Below are 18,728 nucleotides of genomic sequence, written 5' to 3'. Positions count from 1 at the left end.
ATTAATCTAAATTTATTTTGTCGCTGCTTTCAAATCACCTTATAAAAGTGTTATAAAAACACTATGGCATAGTACCGCTAATGAGACTCAACGATTAGGAAACCAAGATTCCCTCTCTCAACAAATTAACAGAATGTGCTTTTCTCCACTAGAAAACATGGAAAGACACCTTGTAACAATAAATAAATCAGTAAGAGTTAAAAAATGGTTCTTTGGGAAAAAAATCTTCATTGTTTTATGCAATAATGGACCTTTTAAAAATGTAAATATTTTATCAGAAGCACTGATTTTGAAAGCTTACAAATATATATATTCAGTATTATGGAAATAATTATTTTTGTGTTTTTCTAATACTAACCTTTCCAGAAATGACTTTTAAAAAGTCTTCTTGGATCCTCTCCTAGCTTAATTACCCAAATGAAATACTCATGCCAAATTAAGTATGAGAATACAAAATACTAATGTGCAACCTACCAAGGACCAAATGTGGGACAGAGGCCCAAAATGAGTGACAAGAAAAATAGTAGTGCATGAAACTTTAAATCATGTGGGATTAACTATTGGAAATTAGCATTTTTATAACCATGATTTCATGATTCTCCATTTCTGATTCTAATAATTTACCATAAAGTTGAAAACTACAAGGGGCCACATCCTGCAATGCATTAGGGTAGCTTTATCTCTGCTCCTTTGGTGGAAAGCTGCCCTAAAGATAATATGACCAGTGAGGCCACTCTAGCTACTGGCAAGCCAGGCATCTGCCTAGAATGGGAGATTTGGCCATGATGAAGAGGCAACTGGGCCAAACCTGAGTGGTGCTGTGACTCTGTGCAGCAGATCACAACACCACTCACTTAAATTTGGCCCAGCTGCTCTTCTGTCATGCCTAAGGCTGCAGATTGCCTTGAGCAGCCTCTGTTAACCAGTCATCAGAGGCTCTCCTCCAGGGGCAGAGAGCTGCTATACTGGCTCCTACACCACCACCCCATCTCCCATGGAGTGGCTAGGGAAAAGGGGAGTGGCCAGTGGTTTCCTACACTCTGGCTGCAGTTCTGGCCCCTGGGTGTGTTGGCAATTTGTGTAATTTAGGGCATCACTAAGGCGGCTCTAACTTGTGCAGTGCAGATCAGCCCAGAATAAGGGGAGAGCAAAGGTGGCTTTCCTAAATCCCATAAAAGCTTTGGTGCATATCCTGAGCAGTGATTAAAAAAAGCTCAGTAAGAGAGTACAACAGTATCTTTGTCATGCTCCTTCAGTCTCTCCATTATCCCTCAGCTTCTTCCATGATGAATGTCAGTGAGGTGCTGACTCCACTAACAACAATTCCAAGCATCCCTATGGACCATTTTAATATTTATTTAAAGGCATTTCTATTGTAATCTTCACTGTAGTATCTTCACTGCAATGTGGTACTGGGAGACAGAAGCATAGGGCCAGATTCTCCAGTGTGACTAATTTATAGATTCACAGATTATAAAACAAGAAGAGGCCATTGTCATTATCTTGTCTAACCTCTTGTATAACAAAGGCCATAGGACTTCCCTGAATTAATTCCTGTTTGAACTGCAGCATATTACATATGAACTGCCGTATCAAGTGAGGTCTCACAAGGGTCAGTCCTGGGTCTGGCTCTGTTCAATCTTTTCATTAATAACTTAGATAACCGAATGGAGAGTATACATATAAAATTTTCAGATGTCACCAAGTTGGGAGAGGTGGCAAGCACTTTGGAGGACAGGATTAGAATTCAAAACAACCTTGACAAATTGGAGAACTGGCCTGAATTCAACAATATGAAATTCAATAAAGACATGAGAAAAGTACTTCACTTAGGAAGGAAAGACCAAATGCACAACTGGCTCGGCCGTAGTACTGCTGAAAAGGATCTGAAGGTTATAGTGGATCACAAATTAAATGAGTCAACAATGTGATGCAGTTGCAAAAAAGACTATCATTATGGGGTGTATTGTATAACTGTCCCACTCTACCAAGGGGCCAGAACTCTCAGCACTGGTAAGGCCTCGGTTATAGTACTGTTTCCAATTCTGGGAGCAACACTTTAGGAAAGATGCGTATAAATTGGAGAGAGTCCAAAGGAGAGCAACAAAAATGATAAAAGGCTTAGAAAACCTGACTTAGGAGGAAAAGTTAAAAAAACTGGGCATGTGTAGCCTTGAGAAAAGACAACTGAGCCAGGGGACCCGGTGACAGTCTTCAAATATGTTAATGGCTGTTATTAAGCGGATGATGATCAATTGTTCTTCACTGAAGGTATGAGAAAAAATAATGGGCTTAATCTGCAGCAGTGGAGATATAGGTTAGATATTAGGAAAAACTTTCCTACTGTAAGGGCAGTTAAGCTCTGGAATAGGCTTCCAAGGGAGGTTGTGGAATCCCCGTCATTGGAGGTCTTTAAGAACAAGTTGGACTTGTTCAGGATGGTCTAGGAGGTTTACTTCATCTTGATTCAGTGCAGGGGGATGGGCTGGATGACTTCTCAAGGTTCCTTACAGTTCTACACTTCTATGATTCTATATCTTTTAGAAAAACACTTAATTTGATTTTAAGATTTCCACTGATGGAGAATCTACCACAACCATTGGTAATTGTTCCAATGGTTAATTGCCCAAACTGTTAAAATGTTGCACCTTATTTCTAGTCTGAAATTGTCTAGAGTAGACTGAAGAGCCTTTTATCAATCATCATCACATTACTGTTCCCCATGTAGGCACTTACAGACTGTGATCAAGTCACCACCTTGAATCTATCACTAAGATATGTTTTCAAGTCCTTTAATCATTCTCATTGCTCTTCCGGGAGCTCTCTTTAATTTATCAATGTCCTTGAATTGTAACACCAGACCTGGACACAGTATTCCAGTAGCAGTTGCATGAATGCCAAATACAGAGGTAATTCTGTCTATAGAGTTGGTTATCCAGCTTGTGCCAGGGAATTCTTCTGTACCACACAGCCAAAGTAGAGACTCCTATGCCACCCCCTGCTGACTGGGACATGGCAGAGCAAAAGATACATGGCTGGAATGCCCCTTACTCTGCACTAATTCTGAACTGCCATTTTGGACTTTTACAGCCATTAACAACCTGTGTAGCACAGAACAGCACTCAGCTTTCTCTTACTTATGACAGTGTAAGTGGCAGGCAGGGCCAGCTCCAAACCCCAGCGCGCCCAGCACACGCTTGGGGCGGCATTTTGCCGGCAGGGCAGCAGGCGGCTCCAGCGGACCTTCCGCAGTCATGCCTGCGGGAGGTCGACCGCAGCCACGGGACCAGTAGACCTCCCGCAGGCATGACTGCGGAGGGTCCGCTGGTCCCGCGGCTCCGGTGGACCTCCTGCAGGCATGATTGCGGATGCTCCACCGGAGCCGCGGGACCAGTGGACCCTCCACAGGCACGTCTGCAAGAGATCGCCCGGAGCCGCGGACCGGCGTGCTTGGGGTGGCCAAATTCCTAGAGCCGCCCCTGGTGGCAGGTGCAACTTGTGAATCACACCGTGGATAATATGGCAGATACAAGTGGCACTTTGGGCGGAGAGGCCCTGGAGGAAAACCCTAGCAACAACCACACAGAGTCAGCAGTAGTCAGTCAGCATTTCCACACAACTTTCAACAACTGCTAACTGGACAGGAGCAGCAGAAGACCTTGCTACCCCATTATAAACTGCATTATTATACATCAGGGAGTAGGTGATCACTCCTTTGGTCTATGCTGCATCTAAGACCAAACAGAGGAGCTGGAAGCAAACTAAATGGGGCTAAATTCAGCAGGTGCCCTTTGAAGCATTTGCAAATGTCTCTAGAATCACAGGTTGAGTATCTCAGGCCTAGATTTTCCTTTTCATTCTTGTCAACTTATTCTCTGAATACTTATGTCTTGCCCAAGGGGGCTAAGACAGACCCCATTGCTATACTTCAGACATTGCCCAGATCAGTTTATTAGTGCAGTGTCTTGTCTTCTCTGATGCTATGGCCTACCACAGAAATACTGCACAAGTTTGAAATCTTAGGTGTTGGAGAGGAGTTATAGAAGAGAAATAGAAACAATAAGTAGATTATCCTGAAGTGTAAGCTTCTCACACAGACATAGTGGAGGGGATGGAGGGAGAGGAAATTCCTAATATTCTCAGCTGGCAAAGAGTGAATGAAAAATGTTATGCATGCACGCCATTCAAAGATATGATTTAGCATTTTATAATCTTGAGTAGTTTTCTCTACATACAACACAGGACTGTAATTCTAGTACTAAGGAAACTTTTAAAAATAGTTGTATATATCAGTATTTTACAAAGATTTGAAAATCAGTAGATGTCACTCCCACAAGTATGTTCAAATTACTAATCTTCTTCTGGACCCAAAGTTCAACAGGACAGAAAAAATTATTTAAGAAATCTTTATAGGTGATTGCTAGTCTATCAAATCAATCCAGCATTTTTTTTCTCTTATTGATTTGTCAAAATAGACTGAAAAAGCCTCTTATTCACTCATATACATTGCCTCCAAAAGATGAGAGTTCTTGCAGTAAAAGAAAAAAAATATACAAGCATTTTAGGAGAGCCCCTAAAGGGAATATTTAAAATAAGCAGAAAACAAAGCTTTGAAATATTATAGAAATGACATGGTGTTCAGCTCTTATGAAGATAAATCCTTAAGTGAAACATCTAATGACATTAACTCTTGATTCTGAATTATTGTTCTTTGGTAATCTGCATGTGAGGTTTTTTGGTTTTTTTTTAAGTTTAATGAAAATATACATATACACCCACACACTTCAAGGTAGTTACCTGGCTTTATGATCAGTCTTACAATGGTAAATGCCATGTTGTCTTTATTTGCTTATTTATTTTGATGACATTCCCTCCTCTCCCCCACCCCAACAAAATAAAACAAATAAAACAAATAAATAAATAACATGAAATTGTGGCAGAACTCAACTGTTAGCAGCAGCTGTTAGAAGCCAGCATAAATCTGTATACTTGTTATGGCAGATATGGCTTGTTAACAATTAACAATATGCAAGGTCTACAAAAGGTGAGAGCTGCTTTCTAGAGAAAGGACAGAAAAGGTCCTAGTCTGAAGCCCTAGAGGCAGCCTAGCTCAGGTTATGTCTTCACAGAGGAGTTAACTTGAGTTATCTACATTTGAGTTAGGCCATCTTGAGTGAGAGTGGTCATGAAATAGCACTGAAGCTAAACAAATTGGTTTAACATCACAGATTGTGTTAGCAGCTGACAAGTGCTCACTTGAGCTTTAGCCTATACCCCCAGACAACTTGAGGTTAAAGGACCACGGTGCTCAAGTTAAGGGGTTTGCGTAAGAATGGAATTCAAGTTAGGGGCAATACTTCAGTTATAACTTGAGTTAATTCTGCAATGCAGACAAGCCCTTAGTTGATTATGCTACATTGTATTATTATGTTTGAGTTACCAACAAAGCTAAAGTCCAGGGATGGGACAAGTCTGAACTCTAACTCAAGGTTTGTGTATTCTGAGGATAAGTTATTAACTAGGGCCCAGATCTTTATTTAAACACTGATTTCAATGGGAGTTAGATTTATACTTTCCAGGCTCTGGCGGAGCAAGAACCCTGTCACAAAAACCCTGTTGCTGTAAAGGAGCGCAAGAGACACTCCCTGATTCTCTGTTCAGAAGAAAGCCAGAAGTGTCTCAGCAGGTGGGAAAGAAGTCAAATGAGCTAGTGAAAGTCTGTAGTTGTTTAGTGCATAGTGCTGCATTATTAGGAAGGCAACTGAGTGAAAGCAAGGTTCTAGCTTCTGATTCTCAAGCAGGCAAAAGGGAGGAGGACTGAAAAGGTACAGTTTCTCTCCAACACCCCCCACTGGATGTCTATGAGCAGGCAGTGAAATCAGGGAAGAGAATTTTGCTAAGTGATGGGAGCATCCAGTAGCTAGAAGTTGAAGCTAGACAAAATCAAACTAGAAATAAGGTGTACATTTTTAACAGTGAGGTTAATTAACCCCTGGAACAATTTACCAGGGTCTTGGTGGATTCTCCATCACTGGCAACTTTTAAATCAAGATTGGACATTTTTCTAAAGATATCTGCTCTAGAAATTATTTGGGGGAAGTTCTTTGTCTTAAGTTATACAGGAGGTCAGACTAGATAATTACAATGGTCCCTTCTGGCCCTGGAATCTTTGCACACAGTGTGAATGGCGACTTGTGGATGAGGGAGAGACTGAAGAAGAGGTCCCTGCGAGTGAAGCGGTGAGTAAAAGCTACATCCATTTGGACTGGTGTTTTTCGCTAATTATGAAGTTATTGCATATGGAATTAAGAAAAACCCCTGAGCGTGAATTCTAGCTGGGTTTAAACACCTGGATGCCCTTTTACTAAAAAATAGTAGCAAAAAAAGTGTAGACATGCATTTCCTTGTCTTGGAAACATAGCCTTCTGGCTGCCACAATATTCGTCAGGCTGGCAAAATGGAAAATTGGCAGCAGCCCAAGGCATACAGACAAAAGCATTGTAATTAGAAACCACTTATGGCATCACAGACTGAAATACAGTTAAACCCTGTTATCTCGACGGCCTAGGGGTTTGCCAAAAGCCATCGAGATAACCAATGATCGAGATAAACCCCTATCCACCCCCCCCACCCCCTCCCTGCCCCCTTACCGCGCTGCCTGCACGTGGCTGGATCCGGCAAAGCGGAGCCGGGCGGACAGGTATGTGGGGCGGGGACGGGCGGGGACGGGCAGGGACCAGGTATGCGGGCCGGGCGGGCGGGCGGGGACAGGCAGGGACCGGGTATGCGGGGGCGGGCAGGCGGGGAAGCGGAGCTGGGCGGGCGGGTACGCGGGGAACCGCCGGGCTGGGGAGCCGGGCGGCCGGGGAACCGCGTGGCTGGGCGGCTGGTAGGGGACAGGCAGGGACCGGGCGGGAGGCGAGGCGGAGCCGGGCGGGCGGCAGGAGCGCCGGGACCAGGTATGCGGGTCCGGGCGGGCAGGCGGAGACAGGCAGGGACCGGGTATGCGGGGGCGGGCAGGCGGGGAAGCGGAGCTGGGCGGGCGGGTACGCGGGGAACCGCCGGGCTGGGGAGCCGGGCGGCCGGGGAACCGCGTGGCTGGGCGGCTGGTAGGGGACAGGCAGGGACCGGGCGGGAGGCGAGGCGGAGCCGGGCGGGCGGGCGGCAGGCGAGCCGGGACCAGGTATGCGGGTCCGGGCGGGCAGGCGGAGACAGGCAGGGACCGGGTATGCGGGGGCGGGCAGGCGGGGAAGCGGAGCTGGGCGGGCGGGTACGCGGGGAACCGCCGGGCTGGGGAGCCGGGCGGCCGGGGAACCGCGTGGCTGGGCGGCTGGTAGGGGACAGGCAGGGACCGGGCGGGAGGCGAGGCGGAGCCGGGCGGCGGGCGGCAGGCGAGCCGGGACCAGGTATGCGGGTCCGGGCGGGCAGGCGGAGACAGGCAGGGACCGGGTATGCGGGGGCGGGCAGGCGGGGAAGCGGAGCTGGGCGGGCGGGTACGCGGGGAACCGCCGGGCTGGGGAGCCGGGCGGCCGGGGAACAGCGTGGCTGGGCGGCTGGGGACACGGTGGGTCGGGGACGGGCTCGAGATATTAGGGTTCTGCAAATCGACATAACAGATGAGAAACCCATAAGGCAAACAGGGCGTTTGGCGGTTCCTCTTGTAAACCGTCCACTTAATAGGGTTGGCAAGTTAACCGAGGTCGACATAAATGGGTTCCACTGTACACACTAATAAAAACATCCTTAGCTAACTTATGATGAGATTGTTTGTAGGGGGGCAATCTTTGCTCATGCTAACAAAACTGTCATGAATTTTATCCATGCAGTTCAGGGCCGCAATGTAAGTTTGATGAAAAGCACTAGAAAAAAAGACAAGATGGAGGGAAAGTAACACTCTGGAAAGTGGAATAAGTGGGATGATTTGACATGTGATCACTAAGAAACTGGGACATCAGAGATTGATACTTAAGCAGGGAGAGGTAAAGAGATGTTTTTAAATGTGCTGCTGAGGTTTCAAATTCTCACTAGAAAGGGAAGGATGGTTCAACAGCTCTCTTTTTTTCTGACAAAACAACCTACACTCTCCTCAATAAGTGGTACTAGAAAGTCATGCAGAGCTGCCAGAAGTCTCTCTGGAGGCTCAGCACATCCACTGTACAACAAACTGAGAATTCACTCCCACCCCCGGCAAGGCAGGAAGTCTGCTTCTGAATCCCCATTTTCTAACATATCATCATACTGCAAAAAATTGGTGTAGGCTTTTATTAAAAAAATGTGTATTAAAAATGCAGATTTAGGAATTGGAATTTTCACCAAGAATTTTCCATCTATGGTTACTTATGCAGACTCTTTTTATTTTTTTTATCCACTTAATGAATTAGAGGCAGAGCTGTGTTGTCAGTACTCAGTCCAAGCTCTGTGGCAGGTTGTGATATGTTAGGCATAGAAATTTCTCATTTTGTTTCTTTTTCCATCTTTTTTCTAAGCTGCTTTGTTCTGACTACACCATTCTCTCCTCCTCTCTCCGCCCTTGAAGAAATGCAGAGCTAAACCTTCTTTCCTCTTAGGCAGCTGCTTTGATTGGTCAGGGGTTCTGAAAAGGAAAACCTCAGCTGCTTTTCACACTTCCTGCTTAATGCTGCAGAAGTGGAATGTGAAGCAGTCACTTGGCACTCCTGTCAAATGAGGAGTTAATAGTAGCTCAGACTCCCACAGGCGCTCCAGGGCAGGGCTACGAAAGTAATTGCTTCAGGAACAGGAAGAGAGATGACTGAGCAAAGGCTGCCAGTACAGCTTGTTAAAATTTTCCAATAGAAAATGCCCTTTTGTCCAATTCAAAACTTGCCACAGGAACGTGTTTATTCTGATGAAATTTTTGTTTTGAAAAAAATTGAGATGAAGCATTTTGATAAGGTTGGATCTTATTGGAATGGAGCATTTTAATTTTTCATTGAAATGACTTTGTTTTGAAAATGTTTTATATTATAATTTATATTCTAAAATATACATTTGTAAAAATTGAAAATGTAATGAAACATTTCAATTTTGAAAGGAAATGCTTCAATTGACCCAAAATGAAATTTTTCAAAAAATTTGCTTTATGGGAAAGTTTGAAATTTGGCAATTTGTTCTGATTCGGATCTAACACAAATTTTGAAATTGCAGAATTTCCTGCTAAAGGGAAATTCTGGTTCCCACATAGCTGTAGTTCTCAGTCTGAGTTAAAACACCCTGTGGTTCAGGGAAATAGCTTTTGTTATGTGTTGACTTTTTTGGGGATCTGGTTTTCTGTGACCAAGCTCCCATACACACTATGTCCAAAGTTTCCAAAAGTTTGAGCAGATACAAACAGTCATTTGGATGCCCATCTAGTGCCTCAGGTGGGTGCTGGGTACCCAACAAATGTTCAAGTTGGTTTTTACCATATCCAAGTTTCCTGAGTTTCTAGTGCTCAGTGGGATTTCCTAAAGCAGAGATCGGCAACCTTTGGCACGCGGCTCGCCAGGGTAAGCACCCTGGTGCTTTACCTGCCGCGTCCACAGGTTCGGCCAATCGCGGCTCCCACTGGCCGCCGTTCCAGGTCAATGGGGGTGGCAGGAAGCAGCGGCCAGCACATCCCTCGGCCCGCACCGCTTCCCGCAGCCCCCATTGGCCTGGGATGGCGAACCGCGGCCAGTAGCAGCCGCGATCGGCTGAACCTGCAGACGCGGCAGGTAAACAAACCAGCTCAGCCTGCCAGTGTGCTTACCCTGCTCAGCCGCATGCCAAAGATTGCTGATCCCTGTCCTAAAACATCCATACAAGCATCCTGGCTTGGAAATTACTACTAGGCGCTAAATGTTATTACACATGACAATATTGTATCTGCTAATGAGGTCTGGACACCTAATGGTGAGCATCTAAATGCAGGCTAGTTTTAGACAGCATGATGAGAAGAAGATGGGAGAGGATGAGGAGGCAAGAGGACAGGGTAACCACATAGCAAGTGTGAAAAATCGGGACGGGGACAATTGGTGCCTATATACAACAAAGCTCTGAATAACAGGACTGTCCCTATAAAATTGGGATATCTGGTCACCCTAGAAGAAGAAGCCCAAATATTGATTCAAATGTCACTGGAGGATCAAAGGCAGAGAAGGAAAGAAGTTGAAGTACAGAAGAAGGACAGAAACAGGGAACTGCCCCTGAAGATGTTATGGAGGAACAGGCCTGCTGTTTGCGCCTTTAAGATGTGCTACAATTTCTGTAAACTCTAAAGAAGCAATTAATCTATGTTATGTTCATACTTTTAGTTTAGGCTTTTCAGTGGCCTGATATAGCCAGAACTAGTGCTCAGACAACTTGGGCACAGCCAAATGCCAGCTCTAATTAGCCCTACCGACTTGAGCCCCTGGCGGCGTGCCTGCATGACTATTTGAGTCTGCCCAAGTTTTGAAAATTTTTTGACTTGAAGCTCTCTGTACCAGTTTCTCCATCTGTTAAATAGACATATTACTTATGCCTCATTGTAAAGAACAGTGAGATGGATGGATGAGGAACAACTAAGTATGGTTGTTATTATTAGCTCCTGTCAGAACTATTGTCTGTAGGTCTTAACTGTCATGTTAGCTGAACCCCCCACAGCAGGGCTTTGTTCTGCAGTTATACGCATTTCTGACTGCAGGCACTGGAGGGGTGGGGGAGAAGGAACTCAATCCTTCTGTCTGTTAGAGGGACTGGGGGCGTCCTCCCCCTCCTGCCACTATTTGCTCTGCTAGGGGGAGAAGAGTTAAGTGCAGCTGCTTCTATTCCTGACTTGCCATGAAACCTTCAGGGGGATCCATAAGTGCTGGAACTAGGGGTGCTGCCGCACCGCCTGGCTTGAAGTGGTTTCCATCATATACGGGGTTTGCAGTTTGGTTCAATGGCTCTTAGCACCCCCACTATACAAATTGTTCCAGCATGCCTGGGGGACGTGGGGCCAGTCCATCTTTTTGTACTATTTCCCATATTTATATAGCCGCATGGGAAAAGGCACAGTGGCTTTGGAGGTTGCATGGAGTGGAGTGGAAGGCAGGGTGAATAGACCTGTGATTAGAGTCAGATAGAGTGAACCAAGTGCTGATCATTCTGCTTTTTTTTTAAACCAGGGTGAGGGGGAAAGCAGCAGAAGAGCTTTCCGTATCAGGGCGCAGACGTGGCAGCAGTTTGGGCGGCTGTCAAACTGCAGAAGGCACCAGGCCCTGATTATACAGCACATGCATTTGGACTTACATTTAGAAGAATTAAGCCAAAACGAAACACTGTTGAGAAAAATATGTAAGTAATTTTGTTGCAGAGAACAGGAAGTGAGCCTGAACACAGATGCAGTTAGACGCAGCGTGATAGGAAAAGTGCACGCTAGGTGCCTTATGATGCAATTTTTTTTTTAAAAAGCAAGATACCTGCATGGAGGAGTTTACCATCTAGTTTCAGACATGCTACAACATAGGGGACAATAAAAAAGATGGGGGAGAAAGATCAGGAGTGACACCGGTAAAATTATGCAGTTATTCATTTAGGACAGGCATACATCATGATGGAACAATGGATTGTGTTGTTTGGGGGTTTATCAGCTGCAACAAAGTCAGACTTGACAGTTCTAAAAGAGTAGCTAAAGGTAGGCATATTAATGTTAGAATAGTTAATGCCCTTTTTCCTATGAACTGAAAGAGGTTACCTCAAGTTAATCATGGACACCTGAATCCAATTAAGGGCAGCCTCTGACCTTTGAAAACCTCTTCCAGTGAAGAGAGAGGAGAAGCAAGCTGCAAAAGGGTTGTGTGCAGTAAGGGGAAAAGGCTTCTCCTAGGTAAAGGGCTGTTTTCTCTATAAAGGAAATCTTGTGTTTATTTCTGTTTGGGGAGGGGGCCTTGGTTCCCAGCGTAACTGGGCCCAGAGTGGGCAACTGATTATCAGTAAGGCTGCAAGTTTGTCATGGAGGTCACAGAAGTCATGGATTCTGTGACTTTCCGTTACCTCAGTGACTTTTGCAGCAGCCGGTGAGCCTGGCTCAGGAGCAGCTCAGGCAGCTCCTGTGCCAGGCGCATTGGCTGCTGCTGGGGCAGTCTCGGGCCCCCGCAGAAGAGTCTGGGTGTGAGAGAGGGCACGGGGTTGAGGCACGGGACAGAGTGAGGCAGGGTCTGGGCGGCGCTTACCTGGGAGGCTCCCAGGAAGCGGCGACATCCCCCTCGCTCAGCTGCTAGGCAGAGGTGTGGCCAGGCAGCTCTGCATGCTGCCTCCGCCCAGGGCACTGCCTTCACAACTCCCATTGGTTGGGAGGCAGCCAATCGGAGCAGTGGGGGTGGTGCAGGCAGAGGCAGCGTGCAGGGCTGTCTGGCCATGCCTCCACCTACAGCTGAGCGAAGAGGACGTTGCTGCTTACGGGGAGCCCCCAGATAAACGCTGACCAGAGCCTGCCTTACTCTGTCCCATGCCCCAACCCCCTGCCCCCTCCCATGCCCAAATTCTGCTGCTGGGGGGAAAGGTGCAGAACCAGGTAGGAAGCCTGCCAGCCCTGCCACCCACACCCTCCCCCTGGCACCAGCAGGGGTCCTGGGCCGCACACTGCGGCCTGTGCTCCCTCCCCCCCACCCCCCGCCAGCACCCGAGCCACCCTCCCCCAGCACCCGTGGGGCCCCTAGGCAGCCCCCGCCCCCATCTCCAAATTTTATTCACTGGTATTTTTGGTAAAAGTCATGGACAGGGCACGGGCTGTAAATTTTTGTTTATTGCCCATGACCTGTCTGTGACTTTTACTAAAAATACCCGTGACTGAAACGTTGCCTTAGTTATTAGCATCGGAGGCACTAATCCAGGAGAGTTAGGAAACATATTTTTTGTTGTTTAAAGAAACTTATAGGGCCAACCCTAGGGCCTACCCTGTAAATATCGTAAATAAACCAACATTAAGAATCAAACCTCTGAAGCAGGTGTGATTTACTCCAGGCCCCTTCTCTGCCCCCAACGCCAGAGGAAGAGAGATTGAGTTTTGACCCGATGAAAAGTGTGTTGCCACATATGGCATCAGAGGTGGGATTTGGCATAGCAGACTACCCCAGAATCCACAACAGGATGCTACCAGAGTCCAGGTGGCTGCACAGCAGGAGTCTGTACAAATATAGCAGGAGACAAACTAACTGTTGATAAACTAGGCAACATGGGACCAAGCCATCCTACAGAAAGTAGTGAGACAGCTAACGCCCTGACTGCTACAGGAGGTGGCCATGATGGAACTCAATCCTTAAAGGCTAGCAGCTACCTATAAAAGATGACAAGTGACATCAAGGCATATCTCCTCATGTTTGGAAAAACAGCCCTGTGACATTCCTGGCTTCACTCCCTTACTGTGTGGAGAGGACCAGAAGCCCTATTATGAGATGGTAATGGAAATATCCAAGGAGATTCTGATAGATCAAGAGATTCCCTTTGTATCAAAGTTGATGAAGGAGCAGTGTGTGATGCATTGAATACGGGCCCTGTGCACTTCAATTTACTATCCGGACTGATGGCCTGGTCAAATGCTTCAGCAGGACACTGAAGAGCATGATATAGAAAGTAGCAAGTCGAGATGGGAAAAACTGGGATATCTTGCTACTCTACCCAATGTTTGCTATAAGGGAAGTACCCTGTAGGGTGACCAGATACAAAGTGTGAAATATCAGGACCGGGGGAGGGGGATAATAGGTTACCTAAATAAGACAATACACCCCTAATTATCAGGACATCTGGTCACCCTAGTTATATGGTCACTATGTCTGTGGCATATTGGACATTGCCAAGGAGGATTGGGAGGAACAGCCTAATCAAGGAACCAATGTCACTGACTATGTCATGCAGATGCAGGACAGAATATCCCAAGTCATCCCAGTAGTGCAGGAACATATGGAAAAAGCCACAGAAGGCCCAACAAGCCTATTATAATTGACAAGCAAGGGTTTAGAAATTCCAGACTTCTGATCAGGTAAAGGTGTTGGTGCTCATGATGGAAAGCAAGCAATTAGCCGTATGACAGGAGCCATACAAAGTAATAGAGGCCAAAGCAGGAGCAAACCATCAACCTATTCAAGACCTGGCAACACATAGGAATGTATATGGTCACCCTAGAGACACTACTGCGGGAAGATAAGCCTCAGAAATGAGTCAAAATATCTCCAGAGTTACCCCTGTACAGCTTCTAGAAGTTGTCAAGATGACTGAATGAAACCAAGATTTGTTTTCAGAGAAGCCAGCCAGAACCACAGAAGCACATCACAAATCCAGGAGTGAATGTGAAGCTTAAACCATACGGGATCCCTGAGGATAAAAGGGAGGAAATCAGTACAGAAATTAAGAAAATGGAGAGAGTCAAAGTTTTCCATAGTTAGTGGTCCAGCCCAATCATTCTGGTATCTAAACCAGATGGTACCACGAGGTTCTACAATGACTTCTGAAAATTAAATGAGCTGTCCCAGTTTGTTTCCTACCCCATACCTCAGACAGATGAGCTCATAGACCAGTTGGGAAAAGCAAGATTCTTGTCTACCCCTCAACCTGTCCAAAGGCTACTGGCAAATCCCTCAAGCAGAGGCTACCAAAGAGGAGACTGCTTTTTCTACACCAAAAGGCTTAGACCAGTACAGGTTCCTCCATTTTGGATTGCATGGGGCACCAGAAACCTTCCAAAACCTCATCAATAAGCTATTATGCCCATGTGCCAGGTATGCAGCCACTCACTTGCACAGTGTGATCATACACAACCAAGACTGGGGGACACATCTGGAAAAGGATGAAGCAGTACTGGATACCCTGAGAAAAATGGATCTTACAGCTAACCCATCCAAATGTGCAGTAGGGCCAAATACCTTGGGTACATCACAGGGAGAAGCGTAGTGAAACCCCAGATGAACAAGTTAGAGGTGATTGAAAGTTGGCCCCAGACAGTAAGGAAGAAGCAGGGCAGAGTGTTGTAGAGATAGTGAGAGTCTACAGATAATTTATTCCCCACTTCATTAGCAGGGTGCAAGAAATGTTATGCATAAGGGCAGCACGCAAAAGGACAAAGAGACAACTTTAGGCAGAGAAACAGGACATCAAGGCTTAAATTGGCATTACTAGCAGTGCAGAGAAGGCAATGGGATAGTGTGATAAGAAGCTAGGAGCTTGATCAGTTTTCTTACACCAGTATAAATCCACTGGGCCACATCATGCTGCACAAAACCCTTCTTCAGCTTGCTTCCCATCCCTCTCATGTGTCATTCTGACAGTGCGAACGGGGCATTCAGTGAAGCCAGCTTAACGGATAGGGGAATTCTCAGGAGCCAGACCTGGCATACACCATACCCCCTTTTCACAACCCCCTGGGTAGTGGTTGACTTGTGTCAAGTACGACCAGACACTCAATGGCATTTTTCTGTTTGTGTTTGTTTGTACATAATGTGAAAACTTTGGAATGATGCATCCCATCAAATTCTAAAACTTCAAGGGAAGTTCTAAACATCAATAGGCAGAATTCTCCTGATTTTGGTGAAAACTAGAAAACAGGAAGGAGAAAATGTGGGCCAGGTGGAGCCCTGGCATCTGGTTAGCAGAACCAGCACAGCTTCACCCACCATTGTCATGGTCTATAAATCAAAGAACTGGTTGATGACAGCCATTAAGGCCATCCAGCATAACAACACCCCTCATCTCAGCTCTGATAAAGGTCCCAATACAATTTTAAAATGCTGACACCCTGAATGATTTATCTCCCAGGCAGAAAGAAAAGAAACAATAGTGGTGGGAAATGGGGGGGGGGGGAGGAGGGCACCGAATGGGAGGGAAGAATGAGGGTTGCTGGCATGCATATGTGCTGGAACTAGGGAAGCTGCTACACCCCTTGGCTTGAAGTGGTTTCCATCATATACAGGGTTTACAGTTTGATTCAATGTATGTCAGCATCCCCACTATACAAATTGTTCCAGCCCCCTGCTGGCATGTGAGGAAGAGGAAATGAGGAGCACATACACAACCCCTGCAATGTGGCAGAGGGGGAATGAGGGAAAACACACAAAGCCCCTGCCTCGGGGGAAATGGATAATGCAGGGGCATGCAAGAAAGGGGGAAACGGAGGCCATACAGAGCTCCAGGCACGTAGTAGATGGAGAATGGTGGGATGAAGGGAGGTGTTGCAGGGAGTCCCTCAAATAAAGGGGGATGGGATGGTGGCACACAGAGAGTAGTGGCTGTGGTGTGTGCAACTGCGCTCAAACTATGTGACCCTCTAGAATAAGAGATCAGAATCAGCCCATAAATCAATATACAGGCAGAAGCAGAGTTCCGCAGGGCTTTGTAGAAGAGGGCAGAGAACTGAAACTTGATCCAGTTTGATCTCTGCTTTTAGGCAAGTCATTTAACCTGCTTGCCTCTGTTTTCCCATCTGTGAAATGGGAATAGTAATACTTAGTTACTGAGACATACTTCACAAGGTAGTGTGAGAATTCATTAAACATGTTTGTTAAAGACCTGTGAAGATGAAAAGTGGCATATAAGTATTAAATATTATTTTAACAGAACATATCACACAGAGATACTCACCCGCTCCTGACCAGCTGTATCCCAGATCAGAAATTTATGAAGCTCATTCCCACAAGGCACAGTTTTAGTCATGAAGGAAGCACTGAAATGAGAAGTATCAACTGTTTGTTATTCAAATCTAAACCCACTGTGAGGTTAACAAATGGAATTCACCGGACCAATATTCTAAATATATCAACTCTAGACTTTGGGCAGGTTTGTTTGGTTCGGCCAGGCCACTTAGGGTGGGAAAAAGTCATTTTCTGGTACAGCGTCCATTCAGTAATATCCCCAGGATTTATTTTTGTTTACGCAAATTAGGATTTCTTTTTTCTTCTGGTGAGGTTTAGAGGGATCTTTCTGGTTAGGCTCGAGCATCAGCACCAAACGTGCCTGGGGCCCACACCTCCTTTCTTCTCTGTGCACATGCCTGTCCATTGGGCAGCTGGCACTTCAGGTTCTTTTTGTTTTGATCCTGGTGAACATCCTCTTGCAAGGAGTGGGATAAGTGTACATGTTATCTCCCCACCAAGCAGTGAATGAGTGATTTCATATGCTAGTGTAGAAGACAGGAAAAGTAAGTGACTAGCAACAAAACAGCAGAACAGACTATACACAAAGTGTTGCCAAAAGTACAATGTAAACAAACCAAAAAGTCCCGCCCCCACATCCCCTCCAATCTTGGGCATAACAGTGTTAGTTGTTACTTCTAACAATAATAGGTAGAATTTTTTCAGCGGGAAATGTGATTTTTCAAAATTGTATCCCTTTACGAAAGAATGCTAGACATTTATAGGTTTGCTCTATACAACAGTGTTTGAGCTGAAGGAGGCCTGAAAGAGATTGCCCAGGCCCTGGTAGAATTGTGTTTCTTTCTAGACACTGCTGAACCATTCCTGCAAAGATAACTTTTATCCCTGACATATAAAGAGGCACCTGATAGGATGTGTTTTGCATTAGAAATACACTGGATTACATCACATGGCATGTGTTTTCAAAACATTTTCTAGGAAAGATACACCAGAGGTTCCCTGGATAGCCATCTGTAAATTGCTCAATTCAAACAGTGTTCCATTGGATACAAAAAGATTAAGTAATACAGGAAGAGCAGTATTTTCTTTGGTTATTTTGTGGGTTTATGTTTCCAACTATCATTCTTTTATTATGCAACACTTCACAGCTTTGAAAACAGGAAGTTCAGAACACCAGCAGCTACAGGAGGTCACTAGAATTGTGGATTTAGAACATTAGTTCATCTGTCAAAAACAAAACAAAAAAACCCAAAAACCCTTACCTATGTAGTAGTCCTACTTAGAAAACACAAGGTAACAAAACATATTAGCAATATTTAACTCAGTACACTAATGTGACAAAGTGTTTTTTTTTCCAAATATAAAATCTTTTCCCCTAAACATGACAATTATGAAAAGTTTCTATTTTCTTCTCATATTGGTAGAATATCTTTACTTTGATAAAGGACTGACAGTGGTTTAGAACTAAAGGTCCACTAGGTTCCCATTAATTTCATCATTATGAGCAAATGACTTCCTAATCAATACTGCCAGTGATGACGTGCTTCCTTTCCCACTCCTCTCTGCCCAGCTTCCTCCATTTGTTAAATTCAGTCGTCCAAAACTGTATTGGAATCTGGTCATAAAATCCCCAGCTGGGACTACAATTGTGCATCCAAAGGCAGCGGTCAACCTGTTACATCTGAAAGCTTTTAGCTACCTCAACATCAAACACAAACAAAGCTTACTCTGCATAAGGAATTTAAAGTAGAATAATTACAAAACAAGAGCAACTGTTCACACCCAAATAATTCCTTCATGGACAAGGTGTATTAGCTTCCTCTGCCCTAGGGAAGTCAAGTGTCTTCAAAGTTTTCCAACTGATGCAGGGCTGAGGATTTGGCCATAAGTGTTGGAAAGAAGAGATCTCTGAATTAAACTCAGTTAAATGACTGACAGGAGCTAGCTTGTGATGCTTTGGATTTAGAAGCTCTGCAGTTTCTGTGACAAATAGATGCAGATGAATTATATTTGGTCTGATTATGCTGCATTATCCTGTCTTATTAAAACCTCAGAATCTGATGCATTATAAACCTAGAAGAAATTCTACTCGTGGGGGAATTCTGCACCACTGCGTGCGCACAGAATTCATGTGTCCCGCAGATT

General features: G+C 45.3%; 1 protein-coding gene across 3 annotated transcripts in view; it reads right to left on the bottom strand.

Moving 5' to 3' along the window:
• RAB31 (RAB31, member RAS oncogene family) overlaps positions 1 to 18,728 on the bottom strand; it is a 132,562-nt gene that overhangs the window by 28,380 nt on the left and 85,454 nt on the right. For all 3 annotated transcript variants that reach the window (XM_045005271.1, XM_045005272.1, XM_045005270.1), the window contains exon 3: positions 16,573 to 16,654. In XM_045005271.1, the coding sequence (XP_044861206.1) occupies positions 16,573 to 16,654 (82 nt within the window). The remainder of the gene's footprint in view (positions 1 to 16,572; positions 16,655 to 18,728) is intronic.

This window comes from Mauremys mutica, chromosome 2, assembly GCF_020497125.1.
Source record: "Mauremys mutica isolate MM-2020 ecotype Southern chromosome 2, ASM2049712v1, whole genome shotgun sequence".
Lineage (NCBI taxonomy): Eukaryota > Metazoa > Chordata > Testudines > Geoemydidae > Mauremys > Mauremys mutica.
Note: the sequence above shows the minus strand (reverse complement) of the source record. Positions and strands in the feature narration are given on the sequence as shown.